Source organism: Bos indicus x Bos taurus, chromosome 7, assembly GCF_003369695.1.
Source record: "Bos indicus x Bos taurus breed Angus x Brahman F1 hybrid chromosome 7, Bos_hybrid_MaternalHap_v2.0, whole genome shotgun sequence".
In the NCBI taxonomy this organism is placed as follows: domain Eukaryota; kingdom Metazoa; phylum Chordata; class Mammalia; order Artiodactyla; family Bovidae; genus Bos; species Bos indicus x Bos taurus.
Window position 1 is genome coordinate 27,480,228 of NC_040082.1, and position 23,220 is coordinate 27,503,447.

Genomic DNA, 23,220 nt, shown 5'->3' on the forward strand with positions numbered 1-23,220 from the left:
ACAACTTTCTTATCCGTTCATCTGTTGATGGACATCTAGGTTGCTTCCATGTCCTGGCTATTATAAACAGTGCTGCGATGAACATTGGGGTACACGTGTCTCTTTCCCTTCTGGTTTCCTCAGTGTGTATGCCCAGCAGTGGGATTGCTGGGTCATAAGGCAGTTCTATTTCTAGTTTTTTAAGGAATCTCCACACTGTTCTCCATAGTGGCTGTCCTAGTTTGCATTCCCACCAACAGTGTAAGAGGGTTCCCTCTTCTCCACACCCTCTCCAGCATTTATTGCTTGTAGACTTTTGGATTGCAGCCATTCTGACTGGCGTGAAATGATACCTCATAGTGGTTTTGATTTGCATTTCTCTGATAATGAGTGATGTTGAGCATCTTTTCATGTGTTTGTTAGCCATCTGTATGTCTTCTTTGGAGAAATGTCTATTTAGTTCTTTGGCCCATTTTTTGATTGGGTCATTTATTTTTTTGGAATTGAGCTGTAGGGGTTGCTTGTATATTTTTGAGATTAGTTGTCTGTCAGTTGCTTCATTTGCTATTATTTTCTCCCATTCTGAAGGCTGTCTTTTCACCTTGCTTATAGTTTCCTTTGTTGTGCAGAAGCTTTTAAGTTTAATTAGGTCCCATTTGTTTACTTTTGCTTTTATTTCCAATATTCTGGGAGGTGGGTCATAGAGGATCCTGCTGTGATGTATGTCGGAGAGTGTTTTGCCTATGTTCTCCTCTAGGAGTTTTATAGTTTCTGGTCTTACGTTTAGATCTTTAATCCATTTTGAGTTTATTTTTGTGTATGGTGTTAGAAAGTGCTCTAGTTTCATTCTTTTACAAGTGGTTGACCAGATTTCCCAGCACCACTTGTTAAAGAGCTTGTGTATATATATATATATATATATATATTATATATATATAATCCATTGTATATTCTTGCCTCCTTTGTCAAAGATAGGTGTCCATAGGTGCGTGGAGTTATCTCTGGGCTTTCTATTTTGTTCCATTGATCTATATTTCTGTCTTTGTGCCAGTACCATACTGTCTTAATGACTGTGGCTTTGTAGTAGAGCCTGAAGTCAGGTAGGTTGATTCCTCCAGTTCCATTCTTCTTTCTCAAGATAGCTTTGGCTATTCGAGGTTTTTTGTATTTCCATACAAATTGTGAAATTATTTGTTCTAGCTCTGTGAAGAATACTGTTGGTAGCTTGATAGGGATTGCATTGAATCTATAAATTGCTTTGGGTAGTATACTCATTTTCACTATATTGATTCTTCTGATCCATGAACATGGTATATTTCTCCATCTATTAGTGTCCTCTTTGATTTCCTTCACCAGTGTTTTATAGTTTTCTATATATAGGTCTTTATTTTCTTTAGGTAGATATATTCCTAAGTATTTTATTCTTTCCGTTACAATGGTGAATGGAATTGTTTCCTTAATTTCTCTTTCTGTTTTCACATTATTAGTGTATAGGAATGCAAGGGATTTCTGTGTATTGATTTTATATCCTGCAACTTTACTATAATCATTGATTAGTTCTAGTAATTTTCTGGTGGAGTCTTTAGGGTTTTCTATGTAGAGGATCATGTCATCTGCAAACAGTGAGAGTTTTACTTCTTTTCCAATTTGGATTCCTTTATAAGGAACATACCTCAACATAATAAAAGCTATATATGACAAACCCACAGCAAACATTATCCTCAATGGTGAAAAATTGAAAGCATTTCCTCTAAAGTCAGGAACAAGACAAGGGTGCCCACTTTCACCATTACTATTCAACATAGTTTTGGAAGTTTTGGCCACAGCAATCAGAGCAAAAAAAGAAATAAAAGGAATCCGATTTAATTTTTAAATCTGTGAGCTTCTGTGCTTGATTCCTGGAGTAAATGATCAGCAGCCCTAATGTGTTAAAACAATTAGAATAACTAAATCAGAAAAGAGATTGCAAAACTACGACATTTAGAAATATTTTAAAATTTGTCCCAAATCTACTTCATATGGTATTTTATATGAGCAAACTATTTTATAACAGCAAAAACAACTGTGTAAATTATTTCATTCTTAGTTACAACTCTGTTTAACAAAATGTTTTTTATAAGATAGAAGCCTGATGGGTCTGTATTTTAAGGGAATTCAGATATTAATATTCTTGGGGATAATAGTTTAAAAAAAGAATGCTCTACAAAGTCCTCATTTCTAGTTTAGTAACAGACAATATCAACTTCACCTAAATTGAAAACTGCCATGTATTTCTTCTGATTGTTTTTCATTATGAATTACCCACTTTTTGCTGCTGAGGGCGGAGGCGGGGGGAGAGGGTTTTGGGGAAATGACTGATATTTCTCAACCCAATTTCCTTTATTTGAAACACATTACCTCACACTATTTCTTGAGCATCTCTAAATTCAAATGTCTACGTAATTTTCACCTCTTAACATTAAAGTGAAAAAGAACCATGGGAAAGTACTGACATATATACATACACATAAAAAAAATATTACACAAAGCCATAACATTTTAGGGGATGTCAGTGTGATCATAGCAAGATAACTCAGCAATGAGTAAAGATCCTGAAACACAAGTAAGTCAGAGAGTTTCCCAAATACACTCATGTCTGAGAAGGAAGGTGTGGTAGATGGAACATGTATCTAATGTCTACCTTCCAGATGCCAAGAGTGAAGGCGAACTGTAAGAATTATTTGAGGTCAGTTTAATCCCACTCCAAATTATAAATCTGAGTGAACATACATATTTATTGAATTAGTGGAATAGAGTAGATTATAAAACTCTAATTGTATAAATCAGAACAATGAGTCACATGACAGTTTTAGGACCAGTTTTAATATTTTATAGTTTGTGCCAATTTTTCTAAATAGAGAAATGCTGACCACTGGTACTTCAAAAAAGCTTTTCACTCATAGGAAAAAGCAAGCAATAACACAATGACAGATGCTCAGACTAGGTAGACAAAAATGAGAGAGATTAAAATTTTAACTATCCACTCTATAAATTAGGTGAATGGCAGAAAAAACATATGGAATCAGAAAACCACAGGCTCCCAGCTCTAGCTTTAGTATATTGAAACATTTTAAATTATAGTATCTTTAAATATAAAATGAGGGGGTTGGACTGGATCTTCAAGGTTCTCTGCAACTTATATATTTCATGGGAAAATTTTCATAATGGTATGGTTTATAAAATCTATGATTTGAATGTCAAAAATGGTAACCTGGGAAATTTTAACGGCTCTGGACTATTTATTGCTGTCAACTAATTCTGTTTTCCAAAAACCAAAATTTTTTCTTTTGGTCTGGCTACAGAAATAATTACATGTTATATGTAGATAATGTGGAAAATAACAGACAAACTGAAGTAAGAAAAAGAATGACCTAAAATCACTACCCAAAGATAATGTGACCTATTAATATAGATAGTGTGCTCAGCCGTGTCCAACTCTTTGTGACCCCATGGACTAGCCCGCCAGGCTCCTCTGTCCATTGGATTCTCCAGGCAAGAATACTGGAGCAGGTAGCCATTCTCTTCTCCAGAGGATCTTTCCTGACCCAGGGATCAAACTTGGGTCTCCTGCATTGCAGGCAGATTCTTTATCATCTGAGCCACCAGGGAAGCCTTGGTTAACATATACATTTCCTTACCTATTGTTATATTAATTAATTTATTGAATCCAGTGGTTTTCAAATTTTTTATGCACAAAATCTTTTATTTTTGTAAAGAAAATCTCACATGTAACCTTAAAATGTACAAGAAATAAAAGTTAAAATACTCTGAAATGCTAATGATGGGTCAGGGTTTTTCTGAGGTGATTATCAACATACTCCTACGGAGTCTTGTATTTTAAAAAGTACCGTTTTAAAAGTATTGACTTAATTTCTTAATGTTGGACATTTATGCTGTTTGCTAGGTGTGTGTTTGTTTTTGCTGTTATAAATAACATTCAGGTCTTTGTACACAGTAATGGTTGTTTCCTTAGGATAATTTCTGAAGGCTCAATTTCTAGATCAGATGATCTTCATTCATTGTCATACCAACCAGTTCTAAAGATTACCTGGTTTGAAACCAGTTAACACCAGCAGGGTTACCTATTTCCTATTCTGTTTTTAACAGTAACTAACCCATCTGTTACTGGGCTTCCCTGCTGGCTCAGACAGTAAAGAATCAACCTGCAATGCAGGAGACCTGGGTTTGATCCCTGGGTTGGGAAGATCCCCTGCAGGAGGGCATAGCAACCCACTCCAGTATTCTTGTTTGGAGAATCTCCATGGACAGAGGAGCCTGGAGGTCTGCAATCCACAGGATCACAAAGAGTTGGACACGACTGAGTGACTAAGCACAGCACAATCCATCTGTAAAATTGGAATCAGATTCTATTTCTGACATATTTCATCATCTTCCCTTTCTCTTTTTCATGACTCCAAACAAGTTTCTATTAAGGTTAAATAAATGCTATCTTTGAAGCACCAATAATTCGTTTCTGGTAAATGATACTAGATACCTACTGGATTGGTCTTTTGCTTTCTTCGGACAATGATCTGTCAAGCAGTCAGCTTCTACATAGGAATGACCAGCCAAAGGATACACTCCCCTTTGGAGGGGAATATCTTTGTTACTTGGTGCCCAAGGACACAACATGCCATACTTTAAGTCTTATTTATTGTATCTGAGCTTTGGTTAAAATCTATTCAAAGCAAACTCAGACCTCAGTATCGAGCAGATTTTCAAATAGGAAGAGAACCTGGAGATTATCTAATCTATAGTCTTCATTTTATAGATGGTGACACCAAGGCCCACAGGGGCTTCTTCCTGTGCAAATAATGACACAGTGACAAATATGTCACAAATGATACAATGCGGCTGTCCCCAATAAGTTGATAGCCTAGCCAGAATACCAACAAACAAAGCAACAACAACTACACTGTGTGATGAATGCTATGGGAGAATAAGGCAGCACAGGTGCCTCAGAAGTATAGGTTGGGTGCCTTTTCTGAAGAAGGCAACAGTTTTACTGTACATTGAAGGAAATTAATGGGCTGGTGAGATAAAGAAATGGCAAGGGAGTAAGACCTCCCAAGACAGGGTAAGCATAAAACTTAGGAAGAACTGGGCATCATTCAGCACTCTGAAGAATAAATCTTAAAAAGTAGCTGGAGAGGAGGCCACCAGGGAGTTAAAATTTGCATGCACACAAGTTATATAAATGGGTGAAATTTCATGGGTGAGGTCTGTGATAAATTAGAGTGAATTTCCTCTCTAACAAGAAAATGTCAGTACAGCCCACTGTCATCATGTGAGGGGATAATCTTATAATTTGAAGAGAAGCCAAAGATCTCTTAATTTTTAAACCAGTGTTGGTACCAAATTTTAAAGAAAACATGGTACAAACAAGACCAAACATATATGTGAGTTGAATTTTGTTAATAGCCTGCCAGTTTACTACCTCAGGGCTCAAGAGCTAGGCCAGGGGCAGCTCATGAAAGGCTCTGTGTACTAAGCTAAGGGGTTTGGACTTTATCCTGAAAACTGTAGGGACTCATTAAAAGACTTGAAGTGATTAACATCTTAGAAGGGTCACTCTGGCAGCTGTGTGAAGTCTGGAAGGTTGCTATGTAACAAGGGCTTAAACCAAGGCAGTGACAGGGACACGGAAAGGAGGAGACAGATTTGAAAGATGTTAAACAAGGCAAATGGTTTAGTAAATTACAGTTGAAATCTGAACCTGGGTCTTCTACTTCTTGCTTGATATAATCATACCAGCATTTTAGGATACCTTTTTGAGTGGAATCTTATTTAGTTTGCAATTAATAAGGTACAGGGGAGATTCTCTGCAAACATTACCTTGAAACGCCAGAACTTTCTCCTGTAGATACTATTAGTATAGTGTAGGCAAACACTGCAGCACTAAGATAAACTGCAGGATACACAGAGAAATTGTGAGGAGACAGATGGTGGGCAAGACACATGAATAAAGCCCGGCTAAAGACATTTCACTGGCTAACAGTCCATGCCAGTTTACAACTAAACAATGGATGACGATATTATTAACTATTTGGTCAAGGAAAAGAAAGGACTATCTTATTCTATTTCTGCACCCAAAACTCTATGTCTAAAAATTACTCAATTTATGAATTTCTGGATCATCGGCATAGTGGTTAATCCTTGCATACGAAGTGCAAGTGAAGACTGAAGCTTTAATTTGGTTGGTATATTTTTTAGTTCAATGAATAACTCAGCCAGACAACACAAGCTAGTCAAATGGAAAGTGAAGTCATTAGGTGGGGTGAAGTGATGTCAAATCTCTGAGTGTTTTCTCTCTTAACCTCCTGGATGGGAACTGGACTCCGTTTGTGTGACTGACACAAGATGAACTTGTAAAAGAACATTTGTTAAATAGCTCTGTAAATAATAAAATCTATCCCTACTACCTGCTTGAGAAAAAGCTGAAAATGCTATACTTTTCTTTATTAAACAGATATTAGTTTGCAAAACTGCTGACTCATTTGATATTTGCTAAAGTTTCTATATTATACAATTACATTGGTAGTGAGAGAAAATAAACTTCCAAATTGTAATGTCTGAAGTGATGTTATATATTTGTGAGTTTGTAATAATGTAGCTAAACAGTGGTTTCTTCTGATGTTCTACTCTGTCGGCCAGGGTGTTAGTGTTCACGTCACAGAAATGGGATTGTACTTTCAACTGATGCTGTCTTATGACTATTTTTTAAACAGTAGTGTGAAGGTACTAAGAATATGCTACGTGGACTAGTCTCTGTATTCTATTGGTTGGTACAGGTTAAGTTATACCATAGGAGCAAATATCTCAATAAATCAGTGGCTTGAAAAAACAAAGCTTCAAATTCTCATTAGTGCCATATATTCATCGGGAGTAGCCAGGAGGCTTCACTCTGTACTGTCCTCATTATAGGACACTGGATGGCAGGGCAGCTACCAACAGTGCCAGTCACCATGGCAGAAGGAAAGAAAGTTCTCTGGCTCGGAAATTACACATGACACTTTTAAGCAAATCTTGCTAGTGAGAACTAGAATCACAGCCTCACTCAGTTATAGCCATGAAGTTCAATTTTACCATGTGCCCAGATGACAGAGAGCTGGAAATATTTAGTGAACATAGCTAATGACTATCACAGTTGCCCAAATAATTGGCCTATTATGGTTTCATGTATCTTTGTTTTCCCTACCTGGCTGGACTGCGAAGTTAGAATCTATGACTTTAAAGGCTCCCAACAAATTCTTTTGATCCAGTACATGAAGAGGACAGCTTGATTAAAGTGTGATTTCAATAAAGTAATTATGTCCTTTTGGAACTTTTCTCCTAATACTATATTTTAAAGTTTAGTTTTGATACAATACTAAAGTTGCCAGAAATAGATAACAAAATTGTTCAGATAAACTGACAGCCCAGAAAGTAATCATCTGGCTACTAAATCCAGATATAATCATAAACTAGATAATCAAAACTGGACTGAATTCATTTTTCCACAGATGTTACAATCTATTAAAGAATTAAGCCTGGAGCTCTGACACTACAATATCGTCTCTCTTTACCTTCACTGCATTTGCTATTTAAAGCTTCACATTAGGAACCATTCAGGCATTGTTGAAGAGAAACACTCACCCAAACTGAGTGTTCTCACTTTAAGATGACAGCCATAAATCCCAAATGTTTAGGACTCTCAAATCTTTATCTCCAGACCTCACTTCTTCCAGGAACTCTAGAATCATATATCTTGATATCTCTGCTTTGATGTCTTCTAAGTATTTTAAACATAAACTAGCCAAAACAGAACTTCATTTTTCTGCTCCACAAATCTACTGTTTTCTTAGTCTTTCTTGGGTCTGAAAACAGCACCACTCACCTAGTTTCTCAAGCTAAAAACATAGGGATCTTCCTGATTCACTTTTGCCCCTTATTCTTCTAAGTCAAACCTAGAAGCAAGTCCTGGCAACTTTACTGCTAAAACATACCCATGGTCTAAGAACACCTTGCTCTTGCTCCCGGATAGCCCGAGCCATGATTGACTTTTGCCTGGACTACTGTAAAACCTCCTAACCAATCTGTTTTCACTAACCCCCACCTCTACATCCAGTTTCCACATAGTGGTCATAACAGTCTTTAAAACAAACATCAAACCATGACCTTTCCCTCCTTAAAATCTGCCATTTTACTCTGAATAAAACAGAAAGAATATCCACCTCAAAGCCCTGAATGACCTGACTGAATCCATTTCACTGACCACACGGTTAGAGTACACCTCACTCCATCGCTTTCCCACTGCCCGGACCCGCTTTCTATTCCTTCAGCATGCCAGGTTTGGCTCACCTTCAGGCCTTTGCATTACTTATTTTCTCCCAGTCTTTGCAGGGATGTCTGATTATCTCTTGATTATTATCTGATGTATCCTGGTTTCTTTTTTGCTTATTTCACACCAGTAGAATGTAACGTTAGCTGTTTTGTGCTGTGCCTTGTATCCTTTTTGACTAGATTGGCACCTGGCTCATGCTAGGTAGTGAGCAAATAGGTATGGAAAGGTATTTATGATTTGAGTATGTACAAAGTACATGGTATCAGCCAGCAAGATAAAAACATTATATCACGTAACACTTCTAAGTTAATCTTTGGCCACTTTACAATTACTCTGGAATTCCAATGACAAAAATTATTAGATTATAAATTATCAAACATAATAATATATAAACTAAATGTTTTCATAGTATCATTTTATCACAAGTAATTAACTTGGAAAACCATTTGCATTCAAACCTAGACAGACACTAGAAGGAGAAAATAAAATGAACAAGAACAGAGTAGCAGTAGTAATTTATATTGAGCATTTACCACATGCCTAGCACATTATATCCATCACTTTATTTATTTTAATGAGTTGTGTATTACTAACCCCATTTTAGAAATTAGAATATTGAGGCTCAGAGTGATAAAGTATCTTGCCCAAAATCAAATAGCAACTATCAGAGTTAGGATATTAATCTATCTGGAACTCTTTACTCTATGGCATGACCTTAGAAGGCAGTTATGTCGTGAGTCCTGACTGAGAAGCAGCAGCAGCTGCTACCATCATAAAATCAGTGCTCTTTCTCTCTCTCTCTCAAAGAGCTGATGGCTGGTAGGCCTTTTAATAGAGAGAGAATCATAGTCAGGTGTGGTGTCTTCAGGTAACCATCATATTTTATTATACTCATTAACTTTATATTGTATTAAATTTTACATTTATGTTCAAGTGAAACTGGTTCTCCATCTAAGAATGTGTAACTTCATTTTTAATAGGCTTATTTAATAAGCAAAGTGATTTAAAAGATAATTAACTTATAGTGAAAGAGCTACCAAGAAGTGGCAAAAGTCAATGAGGTAGGTGGTGAAACTCAGATACAATGTAAATCCAAATGGTGGCCCATGCACGACTAAACTTTAGAAAATTCAGGATCATAGTACTTATCTTTTTAAGTAGCTTTTCCAAATAAATAATGGCATTGCAAGAGTGAATAGCAAGGGAACATCCCACATTAATAAGTGTGGTGTCCCATTATTCTCTGTATGAATTGCACCACATTTGAAATATAAGAGGACTCTGGGAACACGACTTAATGGAACAGTGGCAAATTATATACATTCAGTGAAAGGCAATCCCAACCAAGAGACTGCTCATGTAAAACCATATTATTTTGGGGGAATGAAAATAACCTTTGGCTCTTCTAGTGTGCAGAGGAGAAAACTCAGAGGATGTAATGGTCTCCAAATTAAATGGAGTGATATCTTAGTTGGGGTTGGGTTTTAATGGTAGGTCCTAATGTGAAAACCAAATTATCCTGAAAAATCCTTCATAAAATATTATACTACAGCATGGTATACCAATTTTAATTAACCCAGCACCATAGGGTATTCCTCCTATTTTGATAAATGTTTTTTTTTGTGAAGCAGTTACCTTCTGTCTAGTAGTCAGTTTTATGAAAAAGATTTATCTTTAGGTGTGCTGCTCATATTATGGAAGGATAATGAGAAATCAGGGGATAAGAAGATATGTTTCCCACTTGACATCCACTTCTGGGCCTGATTGAGTAGAATGCCCAGAATTATTTAAATTGTGCTTTTTCCTGTCTCTTTCTTCCTCCACTTTTTATGGTGGGAGACAGGGATTGAGAGTATATGTTGAATGTGCATCAGTTATTTGCACTTAGAAGACAATTCCACTCTATATGAGTGACTTTAATGTAGACTATTTATCTGATATGAAACAGAAGGCAGAAAGTGAAAAGTGAAAAGTGAAAGTCGCTCATTCATGTCCAACTCTTTGTGACCCCATGGCCTATACAGTCCATGGAATTTTCCAGGCTGCAATGCAGGAGACCTAGCTTCAATCCCTGGGTTGGGAAGATCCCCTGCAGAAGGAAAAGGCTACCTGGCCTGGAGAATTCCATGGAATGTATAGTCCATAGGGTTGCAAAGAGTAGGACACAACTGAGCAACAGAAGGCAGAACTAGGGCTAATAGGTGGACGTGAGCATGTGAATAAACTTTCATTTAAAGCAGTAGGACTTCTGACACACAAATTATTGATATTCATGTAAAGAGTACATGGCCATATGTTTTGTGTTAGATAACATAAATTCAATTCTAATACTAACACAATAATTATCCAAAACAAGTGGGCCAAATAAAAAGAAAATAGTAGGAAGAAAAGAATTATCATCTGCTACTTTATCCACATTAGTGTTCCCTTCATTGCTTGAAATCCAATGGGAGTGTGATAAATAAATAAACTTAAGAATCTTAGACTAAACCAGTGATCTATGATATCTCCAAAATTCAGACTGAATGAGTCACTGGATTGGGTGTCTTATCATTATAAATTATTTGAAATAACAGAATTATAATACTTATATAACATTTAAATAAAAGTTCAAAGGACAGTAGAAAATTAAGTAAAAGAATATAAATGCCAAAACAAGATTTTTTAAAAAGTGAAAAATTAGGAAAAAAAGGAACAAGATTTTTTCTACGTTTCAGGTGGCTTTAATAAAAAGAAAATTAGGTTCACTGAAAAGACAAGGTACAATAGTATGACTGAAACATAATCCTGGAACATGTGAGTCAGCAGTTGATTACAAAGGCTAAATAAAATCCCTTCTGTTTTCCTATATGTAGCGTGTGTACATCGTATTTTAAAAGCTGTTACGTAGACATTCAGAGAAGGCAATGGCACCCCACTCCAGTACTCTTGCCTGGAAAATCCCATGGATGGAGAAGCCTGGTAGGCAGCAGTCCATGAGATTGCTAAGAGTCGGACACGACTGAGCGACTTCACTTTGACTTTTCACTTTCATGCATTGGAGGAGGAAATGTCAACCCACTCCAGTGTTCTTGCCTGGAGAATCCCAGGGATGGGGGAGCCTGGTGGGCTGCCGTCTGTGGGGTCGCACAGAGTTGGACACGACTGAAGTGACTTAGCAGCAGCAGCAGCAGCATGTAGACATTATCTTTTTAAATATATGGCTTAGGTGCCAGCTCCTTGAGAAAAAGGAATAATATGGTGCCTGGTTCTCAGTAAGCGTGGGCCTGAATTCTGAGATTATATATATATATATATATATATATATATATACACACACACACACATAATATATTAGTGAACACTGCTGACCTGATAACCTTAAGATTAAAATTAGATGATTTTTTTTAAATGACAGCAAATTTAAATCATGAAAAATAATAATTAATAACAGATCTCCCAAGGAGGATTTGGCAGATATTCACACGACTCTAGATAACCAGAAAAATACACTTTAAAACTTTACATATCATCATACTGAGACTCGTTCCCCTCCCATTTTTTTCTTCCCTTTTTATTCCCTCTCCTTCTTCTTCTTATGTTTGTCTTCTTCCAAAAATCTTTCCTTTTGTTTTTTAAAACTTTCTTTCCTAAACTTTCAAAAATATAAGTTATAGGACTCTGAAAAGAATAGAAATTTGTGATGAGTTCAAGATTTCTCTTTTTTGACTAAGACTTCAGCTCCACAAAAGCAGGGACTTTGTTCTGTTCACTATTAAATCACTTAAGACAGTGCCTGGCAAACATTAGGCCTTCAAATATTTGCTGAATAATTCTCAGTTAGAAAAACTGTCTCCTCCAAACAGTCTTGTTTTAAATATGGGACTTCCTGCTGGTTCACTACCTGAAATTATCATTGTTTATAAAAGTCTAACAGAAAATGGTGGAAGATATTTCTATACTGTATATACTAGAGAGTATGTGCAGAGAGTTAAAAGAAAAGTGATACGAATATGGAATTCACAGAGAACAGCATATTAGAGAGAGGGGATAAAAATGATTATAAATTGTGCAAAACAGTTAACATGTACTGAGTGCTAATATTTGTGACAGGCACAGTGCTAAGAATTCTACATCCAATATCTCAATACCTCAAAATCGAGATCGGTACTATTATCCCCCCCCCCCTTTTTTTTTTTACTGATAAGGAAACCAAAGTGTATAAAGGTTGAGTGGGATATTCACAATCTGACAGGTAGTAAGTTGTGAAGCTATAACACAGACCCAGGCAGTTGGACTTCAGAATCCATACTCTAAATCACTATAATATGGTGTTTCACTACATATAAAGTAAATTAAGATAATTGTGTCTGGTTAAGTTCTGTGCTTTTTAGAGAGAAAAACTAAGGCAAAGAAACGTTGAATAATTTCATCAAGATCATAGTTTCTACTTGACTTGGTGTCATTAACAAAAGCATAACAATATATTCTCTTACTTCCTATATTAAATAAGCAATCAACAGCCCTCTCTGGCTACTTCTCTTCTTGTCTGTTTATTTTCAGAGGAAACCTCCTTCAAAGTTTTTCCCATATTCTGCATATCTAATTCTTACCTCATGCTACTCTACTTAGTCATCTGTCTCAAAACGCCCCTGAGGGCCTAGCAGTGTCTCTGTCATTATTGATTTCTCAGCAGCATTTGAGAGTTGACCTTTCTTTTTGAAACATATTTTTTAGCTTTTATTAAATCATAATCACCTCATTTTCCTCCTATGTGATAGTCTTTCTTCCTCAGATCTTGTTCTCTCATAGGTGATGTGTGTGGAACCTAATCTCCACTCTTGAAACAAACATTCTCGTGTTCAATCCTGGGTATCCTTTATTCACAATTTTCTCTGTTCCCATGGCTTTAAATACTAGTTACAGTCAGTCTTCATTATTCATGAGTTCTGTATTTCTAAATTCACCTACTTGCTAAAATTTATTTCCAACCTTCAAATCAATAATTAAGTGTTTTCTCAGTCATTAGCAGACGTGCATATGAACAGAGCAGTGAAAAATTTGAGTCCCTGAAGTGCATGTACCCGGCTGAGGTGCAATGAGGTTAGCATCTTCCAGTTTTACTTCTCATACTTGTAAATAATTGTCCTTTTTGCAGTGTATTTAGTGCCTTTTATTTTTTGCATTTTTTATGCTTTTTATTGATGATTTTGCTTTTCAAAGTGGCTCTCAAATATAGAACTGACTTGCTACCTAATATTTACAATCACAAGAAGGCTATGATGGTCCTTGTAGGAAAAAATGTGTTTGCTAACTTTCATTCAAGCATGAGTTACAATCCTGTTGGCCCTGAGTTCAATGTTAATGAATCAACAATATGTATCAAATATGGTGTCTTTAAACAGAAACATATTTAAAACCCGATTAAGTATTGACTGGTTGATAAAAAACGTTATGACCAGAGGCTCCAGGAATCTAACCCCATGTTTCTCCTTGGGCCAATGATAGAGTCTTTGTTAATTCCATGTTCCCAGAAACTTGACAGAACATAACTACTATGAATGAGAACTGACTGTATATGCCTATGTTCCCCAAATCTTTGTTAAACAAATGAGTGAATCACACAATTAGTTCAAGAGGTAGGGCAAGGTCATTCAGAGCATGGTAATAAGTTTCAATTTTCCAGAGTGAAGCCATTGGAATAGTTTAGGCAAAGTATAGGAAGCAGGGAGAGATGGGGAAAAGTATAAAGATAAAATTTCTGTTTTCTGAAGTTCACTATGTGGAGAATGAATTAGAAGATGGAGAAGTGAAATGGGGAGACCAAGAATGAGCAATTGCAGTATTTAGGTGAACTATGATTGTGGTTTACCCTAGCTTAGTGGCAGTAGAAGCAAGCAACAAGAGACATTTTAAATGCAGAATGTATGAGATGAGCGGCTAGACTGGATGTGGGTGTGAGGAAGAGGGAGGAGTTCAGGATGATACTTAATTTCGGCTGTCATTACTGTGTACACGGTAGGAACATTTACCAAGAATAGGAAGACTCAACCACGTGAAATCTACTTTAATATCTCTTGTATCTCATTAGAGATCTGTTTATTACTTCATTTACTTGATGATTATAGAGTACCTACTACGCACCAGGTATCATGCTAGTTGTAGAGTTTTTTGGTAACGGATGATTTGCATTAAATCCCCAACTTTGGGGATTTTTGAACTCTACATGTAATATATTTTCTCATTTGCGGTCATTTATTTGTACGTCCATCCTGGGTTAACTGGAAAAAAGGTAATAATTTTTACTTTGTGTTATTTGTATTCAATTTAGTTAGGCATTCCAAATGTACCTGAACCTCTTATGTCACATGGCTTCATTATCATGCTGGATTGTAATTACTTACTGATCCATTTCTTCAACTATATCCTATCCTCTCACAGGGGGAGTACCTGGTCTGTCTTATTTGGTGCTATAGCCCCAGCACCAGGCATAGCACTCGGCACGTAGGGGTTCTCCATTACTATACTAAGGGTGAGATAAGATACAGAGGACTGTAGCCATAACTAATGATAATCTATAATGGCAAATTTTCTTTCCTAGGCTGGGTTTTTTTCCTCCTTTAGAAATTACTCATGCATGTTCCCAACAGTTTATATGAAGACTCCAAAAGCATACTTTAGACTGAAAGACAATGTTATTATTCAGTAAGAACATGGAGAATTTCATTTGTCTTACTCCCACATATAGCAGTTAAGAACAAATGAAATATTTTCTTTAATAGTTTCTGTGCTTTATATGTGCCATTTATTGCTTAACCAAAAAGAAACCACAATAAATAAAGAAGTATTATTTTCATGGTTTCTGGATATATAAGTCTGTTTGCCTTTATATCATTATCTCATAACTTCATTAGTTTGCCAAATTCATTTGTGAATACAATTCCTATTTTATCCCCTATAGTCTGGAAATTCCTACAAAATTTATGTATTTTTGGCCCTAGGCAAAACACTTTATAAAATCAAGACTATATCCATAACAGATTGTGGCAGTGAAAAAGTTGATTTTTCTCTGTAGTCCATAAGTAGAATATATCTCCAAGTGAGAAAAATCCCATAATTTCAAACCGAAATGAAAATATATGTCCGAAAGGAATATTTCTCTGGGATTGAGGTTAACAAGAACACCAGCTACATCAAGGAAGGCTTTCAGAGGCTATATAGTACATACTCGAGAATGACAGCATTTTTCAAAATGTGATTTAGACATAGTTTACTGATTAAAATACTTTCCTATATGCTAAAAATTAAGTTAAAAACTGAATTAAAAAAGAAGTAAAATAATATAAAATTAATGTAGTGTATGTCTATATACTTGAGTGTATAAATATGCCAGCCTGACAAAAGAAACTTTTCCAGTTTTGGGAAGTCAATGCCCACGGCCACCAAGTTTTGTTTATCCAGCCTTTGTGGTAGGCTGATTTCTAAAGTAAGACAGATGACTTACTTTTATAAAGACAATGTTTAACAAATAGCTTTCAATAGCTGATGAGGCTTCCCAGTTCTTCCCTAGTAAAAGGATAGCAACCTCAAGCGTTACTCAATCCATCCCTTTCTTTTTTTTTAATCATGCTCATACCTACAATCATTATTTTTTCTTCAGATAATTTTTCTTGGCCCACTGTGATATCCTAGCTTCACTGCCAATTTGAAAACATTCCCTCCTTCAAATGCATGGTTTCCAGAAAAAATTGCCTAAAGTGCAGTTCATTTTGTGATCCTTTAGCTCAAAATGTTTAGCAAGTCATTGTTGCATTCATAAAAGAAATTCAAGTAAATCAGCTTAGCACTGGAGTCCCAAATTCTGTCGACGTTGCTAGTTTAATCTACATTCTATGCATCTCATAATATGGTCACTGGTCCCCAATCTTCCAGACTCTTTCTCCACACATTTAAACATTCTGTTCCTGATAGAGAGGAACCCGCTTACCAAAACTGAACAAAATCATGAAATAATGCTTATGAATAGTTATATATGTTTAATTTATTTAGATTTTTTGTTTATTCATTTCTTATACCTTGTTCTCATATTTGATGTTTTTACTGTTTGCCAAGATCTCAATTACTTGTGAGTTTCTCTTTTCTTATTTTGACATGGGTAGTTTATACTTTCACACAAGCTTAGAACATGAAACAGTCTTCAATTCTATTTTGATAAAACATTTTATTTAGTTTGTGTTTTAATACAAAAGAAATATCTATTTAACATCTAGTTACATATCACAGTAGATGATTTAAGTTATATAATTTCAGTTAAAACTTAAAATTTTGAATATAGTATGCCAAATAAGAAAAAATAAATATATCTCTATTTCTTTCAATATTAAAGTATAAATTATGAACAAGGAGTCATTTCCTTTGATTAATAACCCCTTTGACCAGGTATAATGAATATTTACACTTTATTCTGTGTTGATAGAGTACTTAAAATGCCTGAAACAATAACTACTGTCAAGCTAAATTTAGAAAAATTTTATGGGAGAAAGTCTTTCAAGTGATAGAAACGTAATATATATGAAATATGTGATAAAGTCCCTCTACCTAAAACACAGGATTATAACAGCTCCCTATTAAAATTTTTTTAAAAACAGAAATCCAAGTCTGTCACTAATTTGAAATCTAAATGCATGTAATAGCCTGAGGGAATTGTAGTAAGGGTTGTTTCCAGAATGAGTTATAAACATGGAAATACTTTATTTAAACATCTATGTAATCTCCATTGAAACATATTATTTTGAAATTATGTTAAAAAAGAACTTAAAATACATGTTATAAGACTAAGCTTCTCACATATTTAATAATCATGCTGTAAAAGGCCACAACACTGTGGTTGATACTGTATATATTTTTTAAATATTAATATTTTGTCCTTTCTGTATAGTTAAAAAATGGCCATTTGGGCAACCTTTATCTTAAAGTGTAATTGCTGATTTTATTGGCAAACCTATAATAATGCATATGATCAATCTTTACTTAATTATTTTGGGTTGCAAACACAATTAATAAATCATCTTTGAAATGTACTGACCATAATCAGTATATTCTGGAACAAGTCCAGGGGGCCATTAATCAAATCACGCAGCAAGGAAAGTGAAAACCGCGGTCTGAACAGTTAGGTAAACACTCAGTGAAGCTAATAAAAACCTATCTCGTTTTAAAACCCCCACTGTATTTACTTTTGCAACTAAGATAAACATTATGATAAAATTAAAGTTGTGTAAAAAATGAGGTTTGCTAATGATGACTAAAGTAAACGTATAGCAATTGCACAAACATTTAATGTCCCTAACTTGACACTGAAGAAGTTTAAAGTTCAGTTACAGAAAATCTTCAAGAATTAGATATTTGAATCTGATGAATTATATTATCCATAAAAATTAAATACACACATGCACACACAAATCAAATATACTGAAGTTTAAACTAGAAAAAAAAGCACACAATAAATTTTTAGGTATTTTCTTAAGAATCAAGGCAGAAACATGAAAACAGGTTTTTTAAAAATTAATTAATTTATTTAATTGGAGCATAATTATTTTACATATTCTTTTTGAAAGAAAAGGCTGGTCAACCACCATATTCTAGATTGGCAGATATAAATAAATAAATTGTTAAAATGAGTAAATTTTTGAATGAGTTAGAAATTATATATATATAAAACATAAATCCTTCTTTCTACCCTTACTCCCTCTCTCCCTTCCCCCACATTTCTTTTTTTCTTCTTTCCTCCCTTCCTCTCTTCCCTCTACTCTCTTTCTGTCTTCCCATTTGCTTCTAAAACCTGGTCTTCTACTTTGGTTATTGTCCTTTAATATTATCTTATTGACTGCTAAGTGGGCAGAAAGATTTGTTGAGTTAACATATAGAAGGTTATTGGAGATCCTCATTTCCATAAGAATTATGAGGAAAGGAAACACTAAAGGTTTAAAAACTCCATAAATACAGTTTACTTTCCAGGAACAGATTTCCAAGATTTAGCCTAAAGCCTGGGGAAAACAGTGCTTTAAAAATAACAATGCATCATATTCCTAGAGCTTACTACTTAGATAGTGCTACATACATGGGATCTCATCTAACCCTCATATCCATGTTGAAAGGCAGGCAGGAGGTATTACCAAACCACTCTTTATACTCACAGATGCAGTCCTATCTCTACTGTGTACTGCAGAAATTTTGAACAAGCAGTCGAAAGTCACTGCATCTCATATTTACTGGCCTTTTAAAATCGGATCAGATCAGTTGCTCAGTCGTGTCCGACTCTGGGACCCCATGAATCGCAGCACGCCAGGCCTCCCTGTCCATCACCAACTCCCAGAGTTCACTGAGACTCATGTCCATTGAGTCAGTGATGCCATCCAGCCATCTCATCCTCTGTCATCCCTTCTCCTCTTGCCCCCAATCCCTCCCAGCATCAGAGTCTTTTCCAATAAGTCAACTCTTCACATGAGGTGGCCAAAGTACTGGAGTTTCAGCTTTAGCATCATTCCTTCCAAAGAAATCCCAGGGCTGATCTCCTTCAGAATGGACTAGTTGGATCTCCTTGCAGTCCAAGGGACTCTCAAGAGTCTTTTCCAGCACCACAGTTGCAAAGCATCAATTCTTCGGCGCTCAGCCTTCTTCACAGTCCAACTCTCACATCCATACATGACCACAGGAAAAACCATAGCCTTGACTAGACGAACCTTTGTTGGCAAAGTAATGTCTCTGCTTTTGAATATGCTATCTAGGTTGGTCATAATTTTCCTTCCCTTTTAAAATACAGGGCCCTAATTCATTGAGTTGTTGTAAGAATTAAAGAAATTAAAGGAATTTAAGTGCTTAACACAACTTTTGGCACACAGTATTCAAACTAAATATCAGTTATTATTTATCCAGTATAATAAAGTAGCTAAAAAGTATGGTCTTTGGAATAGATGATCCTACATTCAAAATCACAGATGCAGCTTTGTCTTCAGGCAAGTTATCTAATATCTCTAGGTCCAATCTTCCATCTATAAAATGAGCATAGTTTAGTGAAACATATAAAAGGAATATAAAGGGTTTACCACAATGTCTATATCATAAGTATTCAATGAATGTTAAATATTATCATTATTATGGAGAGATGGATTTGCCTAATAACTCATATAAATACAAAAATGTCATTAATATTAATTAAAAGGCAAATGATACTCTTGGTAACATAAAAGTAACATTTTTTAATGAAGCAGTAGGGGACAAAGACCTCCACTGAAAATAAGCTGAGATTATAGATAGATAATAAACAAAAGATGAAATGCCAATAATCAGTAAATATCATAGAAAAAAGACATCTCTAAAGGTTAAGCAATGGTAAACCACTCCAATATTCTTGCTTCAAGAACCCCACGAACAGCATGAAAAGGCAAAAGGATACGACATTGGATGATGAGCCCCGCCCTCCCCCCATGTCAGTGGGTGTCCAATATGCTACTGGGGAACAGCAGAGAAATAACTCCAGAAAGAATGAAGAGGCTGGGCCAAAGCAGAAACAGCACTATGCTGTGGATATGTCAGGTGGAGAAAGTAAAGTCCAATGTGTAAGGAACAATATTGCATAGAATGTTAGGTCCATGAATCAAGGTAAACTGGATGTGGTCAAATTTAATTAATGAACAAGAATTTAATTAATGGGCAAATTTATTTCAAATCACTATTACATCTACTTCTGTGGGCAAGAATCCCTTAGAAGAAATGGAGTAGCCCTCATAGTCAACAAAAAGTCCAAAATGTAGTACTTGTGTACAGTCTCAAAAATTACAGAATGATCTTGGTTTGATCCCAATGCAAACCATTCAACATCACAGTAATCCAAGTCTATGACCCAACTACTAATGCTGAAGAAGCTGAAGTTGAACGGTTCTGTGAAGACCTATAAGAACTTCTAGAACTAACACCAAAAAAGATGTCCCTTTCATCATAGGGGATTGGAATGCAAAAGCAGGACGTCAAGAGAGAAGTTCGCCCTCAGAGTATAAAATGAGAACTTTGGTTCAGAGCCAGGAAAGCCTGATGTGTATAGTTATTTCTCTAAACAAAAGTGCATGGATTGTACAATTTCATCCAAGATGATGCTGTTAGCTTCTAGTTTAAAAGGCAAGAACAGAGCTTCTTTGAGTAGAAGAAGACTGTATCCTATATAAAGTGTATCAGTGGTGGCAATGCACACCACATTCCACTCCAAAGAAGTGAGGAAATACCTGCTAAGATGTGCTGCATCATTTCCTGCTCTGTGTAGCCACATGGACTATGATAACATGGTGCAACCATGGATAATTAAATCATGAACTTAACCTAGGGGTGTGCATGTATTTGCCATGAATGTGCACACACACACGTGATTTACAACCCACCAATCACCTAAAATATTGCAGCTACACAACTACTAAATGGGACTGCTGAAAGGCTGATTCAGAACACACAGTTAAAACTTCTTCCTTATAGTTCAAGAAGCAACATCTGTGAAAAGTTACAAATTACCAATATGTTTAAGGTTGTTTGGAAGAATGTTTTCGAATTCTGTGTTTTCAGAAGACATCCATCACAAAGAAGACAAAATCACGCCTGAGATATGTGAACATATATATTTTTACTTGCTATCTATCATACAGGAATAAAGAGAATATAAAATTATCTAAAGACTATACAAGTATTCTTTTGTACTTTTGGCCCAAACTATTTTAATGGTTTTATCTTGCAGTTGAGAATGTTCAACTCCTTCCTTTGCTGCTGCTGCTGCTGCTAAGTCGCTTCAGTCGTGTCCGACTCTGTGCGACCACAGAGACGGCAGCCCACCAGACTCCCCCGTCCCTGGGATTCTCCAGGCAAGAACACTGGAGTGGGTTGCCATTTCCTTCTCCAATGCATGAAAGTGAAAAGTAAAAGTGAAGTTGCTCAGTCGTGTCCGACTCTTGTCGACCCCATGGACTGCAGCCCACCAGGCTCCTCTGTCCATGGGATTTGCCAGGCAAGAGTACTGGAGTGGGATGCCATCGCCTTCTCCGACTCCTTCCTTTAGAGGTGTACAAATTTGTTCCAACCACTACAATCCTCTTAGAAAATGACCCTGCTGCTCCTAGATGATCAAACAGCTGGACAAGTAGTAGATTTATGGGAAGATCGGGAGGTGGGGAAAAAGGTCCAATATACAAACTAAAATTTCATTCTTGAGATAAATTTAATGCCTAAAACTCTAATTAAGGTTGGAAATTTCTTATATATTTAAAATCACTGATGTTTGAGAATTTTCAGAGTTTATATCCCAAACTATGGCTCAAAATAATGCTATCCCTTGGACTGTCACTAAGCCCTTTTTGGGAGAGAGGGAGGTGGACTGCATGAGGGTGCTATGCATCAAGTACTTTTGAACAATGATTAAACAAGTCAAATGAATAATTTACTATGGATTTTTTAGATCCTTTAATATATAAATCTTCATTAATATATAAACTATAAAGTTTTAGAGGTTGGAGCATAATGGAGCATGGGAGCTATATCAGTTCAGTTCAGTCACTTGGTTGTGTCCGACTCTCTGAAACCCCATGACCTGCAAGCATGCCACGCTTCCCTGTCCATCACCAACTTCTGGAGCTTGCTCAGACTCATGTCTATCGAGTCAGTGATGCCATCCAACCATCTCATCCTCTGTCGTCCCCTTCTTCTCCCACCTTCAATCTTTCCCAGAATCAGGGCCTTTTCCAGTGAGTCAGTTCTTCGCATCAGGTGGCCACAGTATTGGAGCTGAAACTTCAGCATCAGTTCTTCCAATGAATATTCAGGACTGATTTCCTTCAGGATTGACTGGTTGGATCTCCTTGCAGTCCAAGAAAATCAGAAGCATCTTCTCCAATACCATAGTTCAAAAGCATCAATTCTTCAGCGCTCAGCTTTCTTTATAGTCCAACTCTCACATCCACACATGACTACTGGAAAAACCACAGCTTTGACTAGACAGACCTTTGTTGGTAAAGGTTAGGGTTTTTAATATGCTGTCTAGGTTGGTCATAGCTTTTCTTCCAAGGAGCAAGCGCCTTTAAATTTCATGGCTGCAATCACCATCTGCAGTGATTTTGGAGCCCCCCAAAATAAAGTCTCTCACTGTTTCCATTGTTTCCTTATCTATTTGCCATGAAGTGATGGGACCAGATGCCATGATCTTAGTTTTCTGAATGTTAAGTCTTAAGCCAACTTTTTCACTCTCCTCTTTCACTTTCATCAAGAGTCTCTTTATTTCTTCTTTGGTTTCTGCCATAAGGGTGGTGTCATCTGCGTATCTGAGGTTATTGATATATCCCCCGGCAATCTTGAATCCAGCTTGTGCTTCATCCAGCCCGGCATTTCGTATGATGTTCTGCATATAAGTTAAACAAACAGGGTGACAATATACAGCCTTGACGTATTCCTTTCCCAATTTAGAACCAGTCTGTTGTTCCACATCTGGTTCTAACTGTTGCTTCTTGACCTGCATACAGATTTCTCAGGAGGCAGAGAAGGTGGTCTGGTATTCCCATATCTGGAAGAATTTTCCAAGTTTGTTGTGATACGGTGTGCAGCAATTTTTAAACTTATTTGAATATGAAACCCTTTGTGCCTGGTGGGCTACAGTCCATGGGGTCACAAAGAGTCAGACACGACTGAGTGACTTCACTTTCACTTTCACTTATATAATTGTATAGAATGAAGTCTGTAAATGATATCATAAAGAATAACTTCTGTACTCAATATCATTTAACTTCAATAAACATCTGACTTTCTTTCCTCACTTATCCAAATCTCAGAGCGAGAGGCATTTTGTTCTTACCTATATATTTAGCAGCTCTTTTGAC

General features: G+C 36.1%; 1 protein-coding gene across 4 annotated transcripts in view; it reads right to left on the reverse strand.

Moving 5' to 3' along the window:
• The window catches only part of XRCC4 (X-ray repair cross complementing 4), a 381,866-nt gene that overhangs the window by 165,247 nt on the left and 193,399 nt on the right, over window positions 1-23,220 (reverse strand). Inside the window, exon 8 of one of the 4 annotated variants that reach the window (XM_027545681.1) lies at window positions 16,603-19,368. The exons of the other annotated variants lie outside the window; for them this stretch is intronic. Within the exon in view, the coding sequence (XP_027401482.1) occupies window positions 19,338-19,368 (31 nt within the window). The 3' untranslated portion in view covers window positions 16,603-19,337. Of the gene's footprint in view, window positions 1-16,602; window positions 19,369-23,220 lie in introns of those variants that run through there. 4 annotated transcript variants of the gene reach the window in all.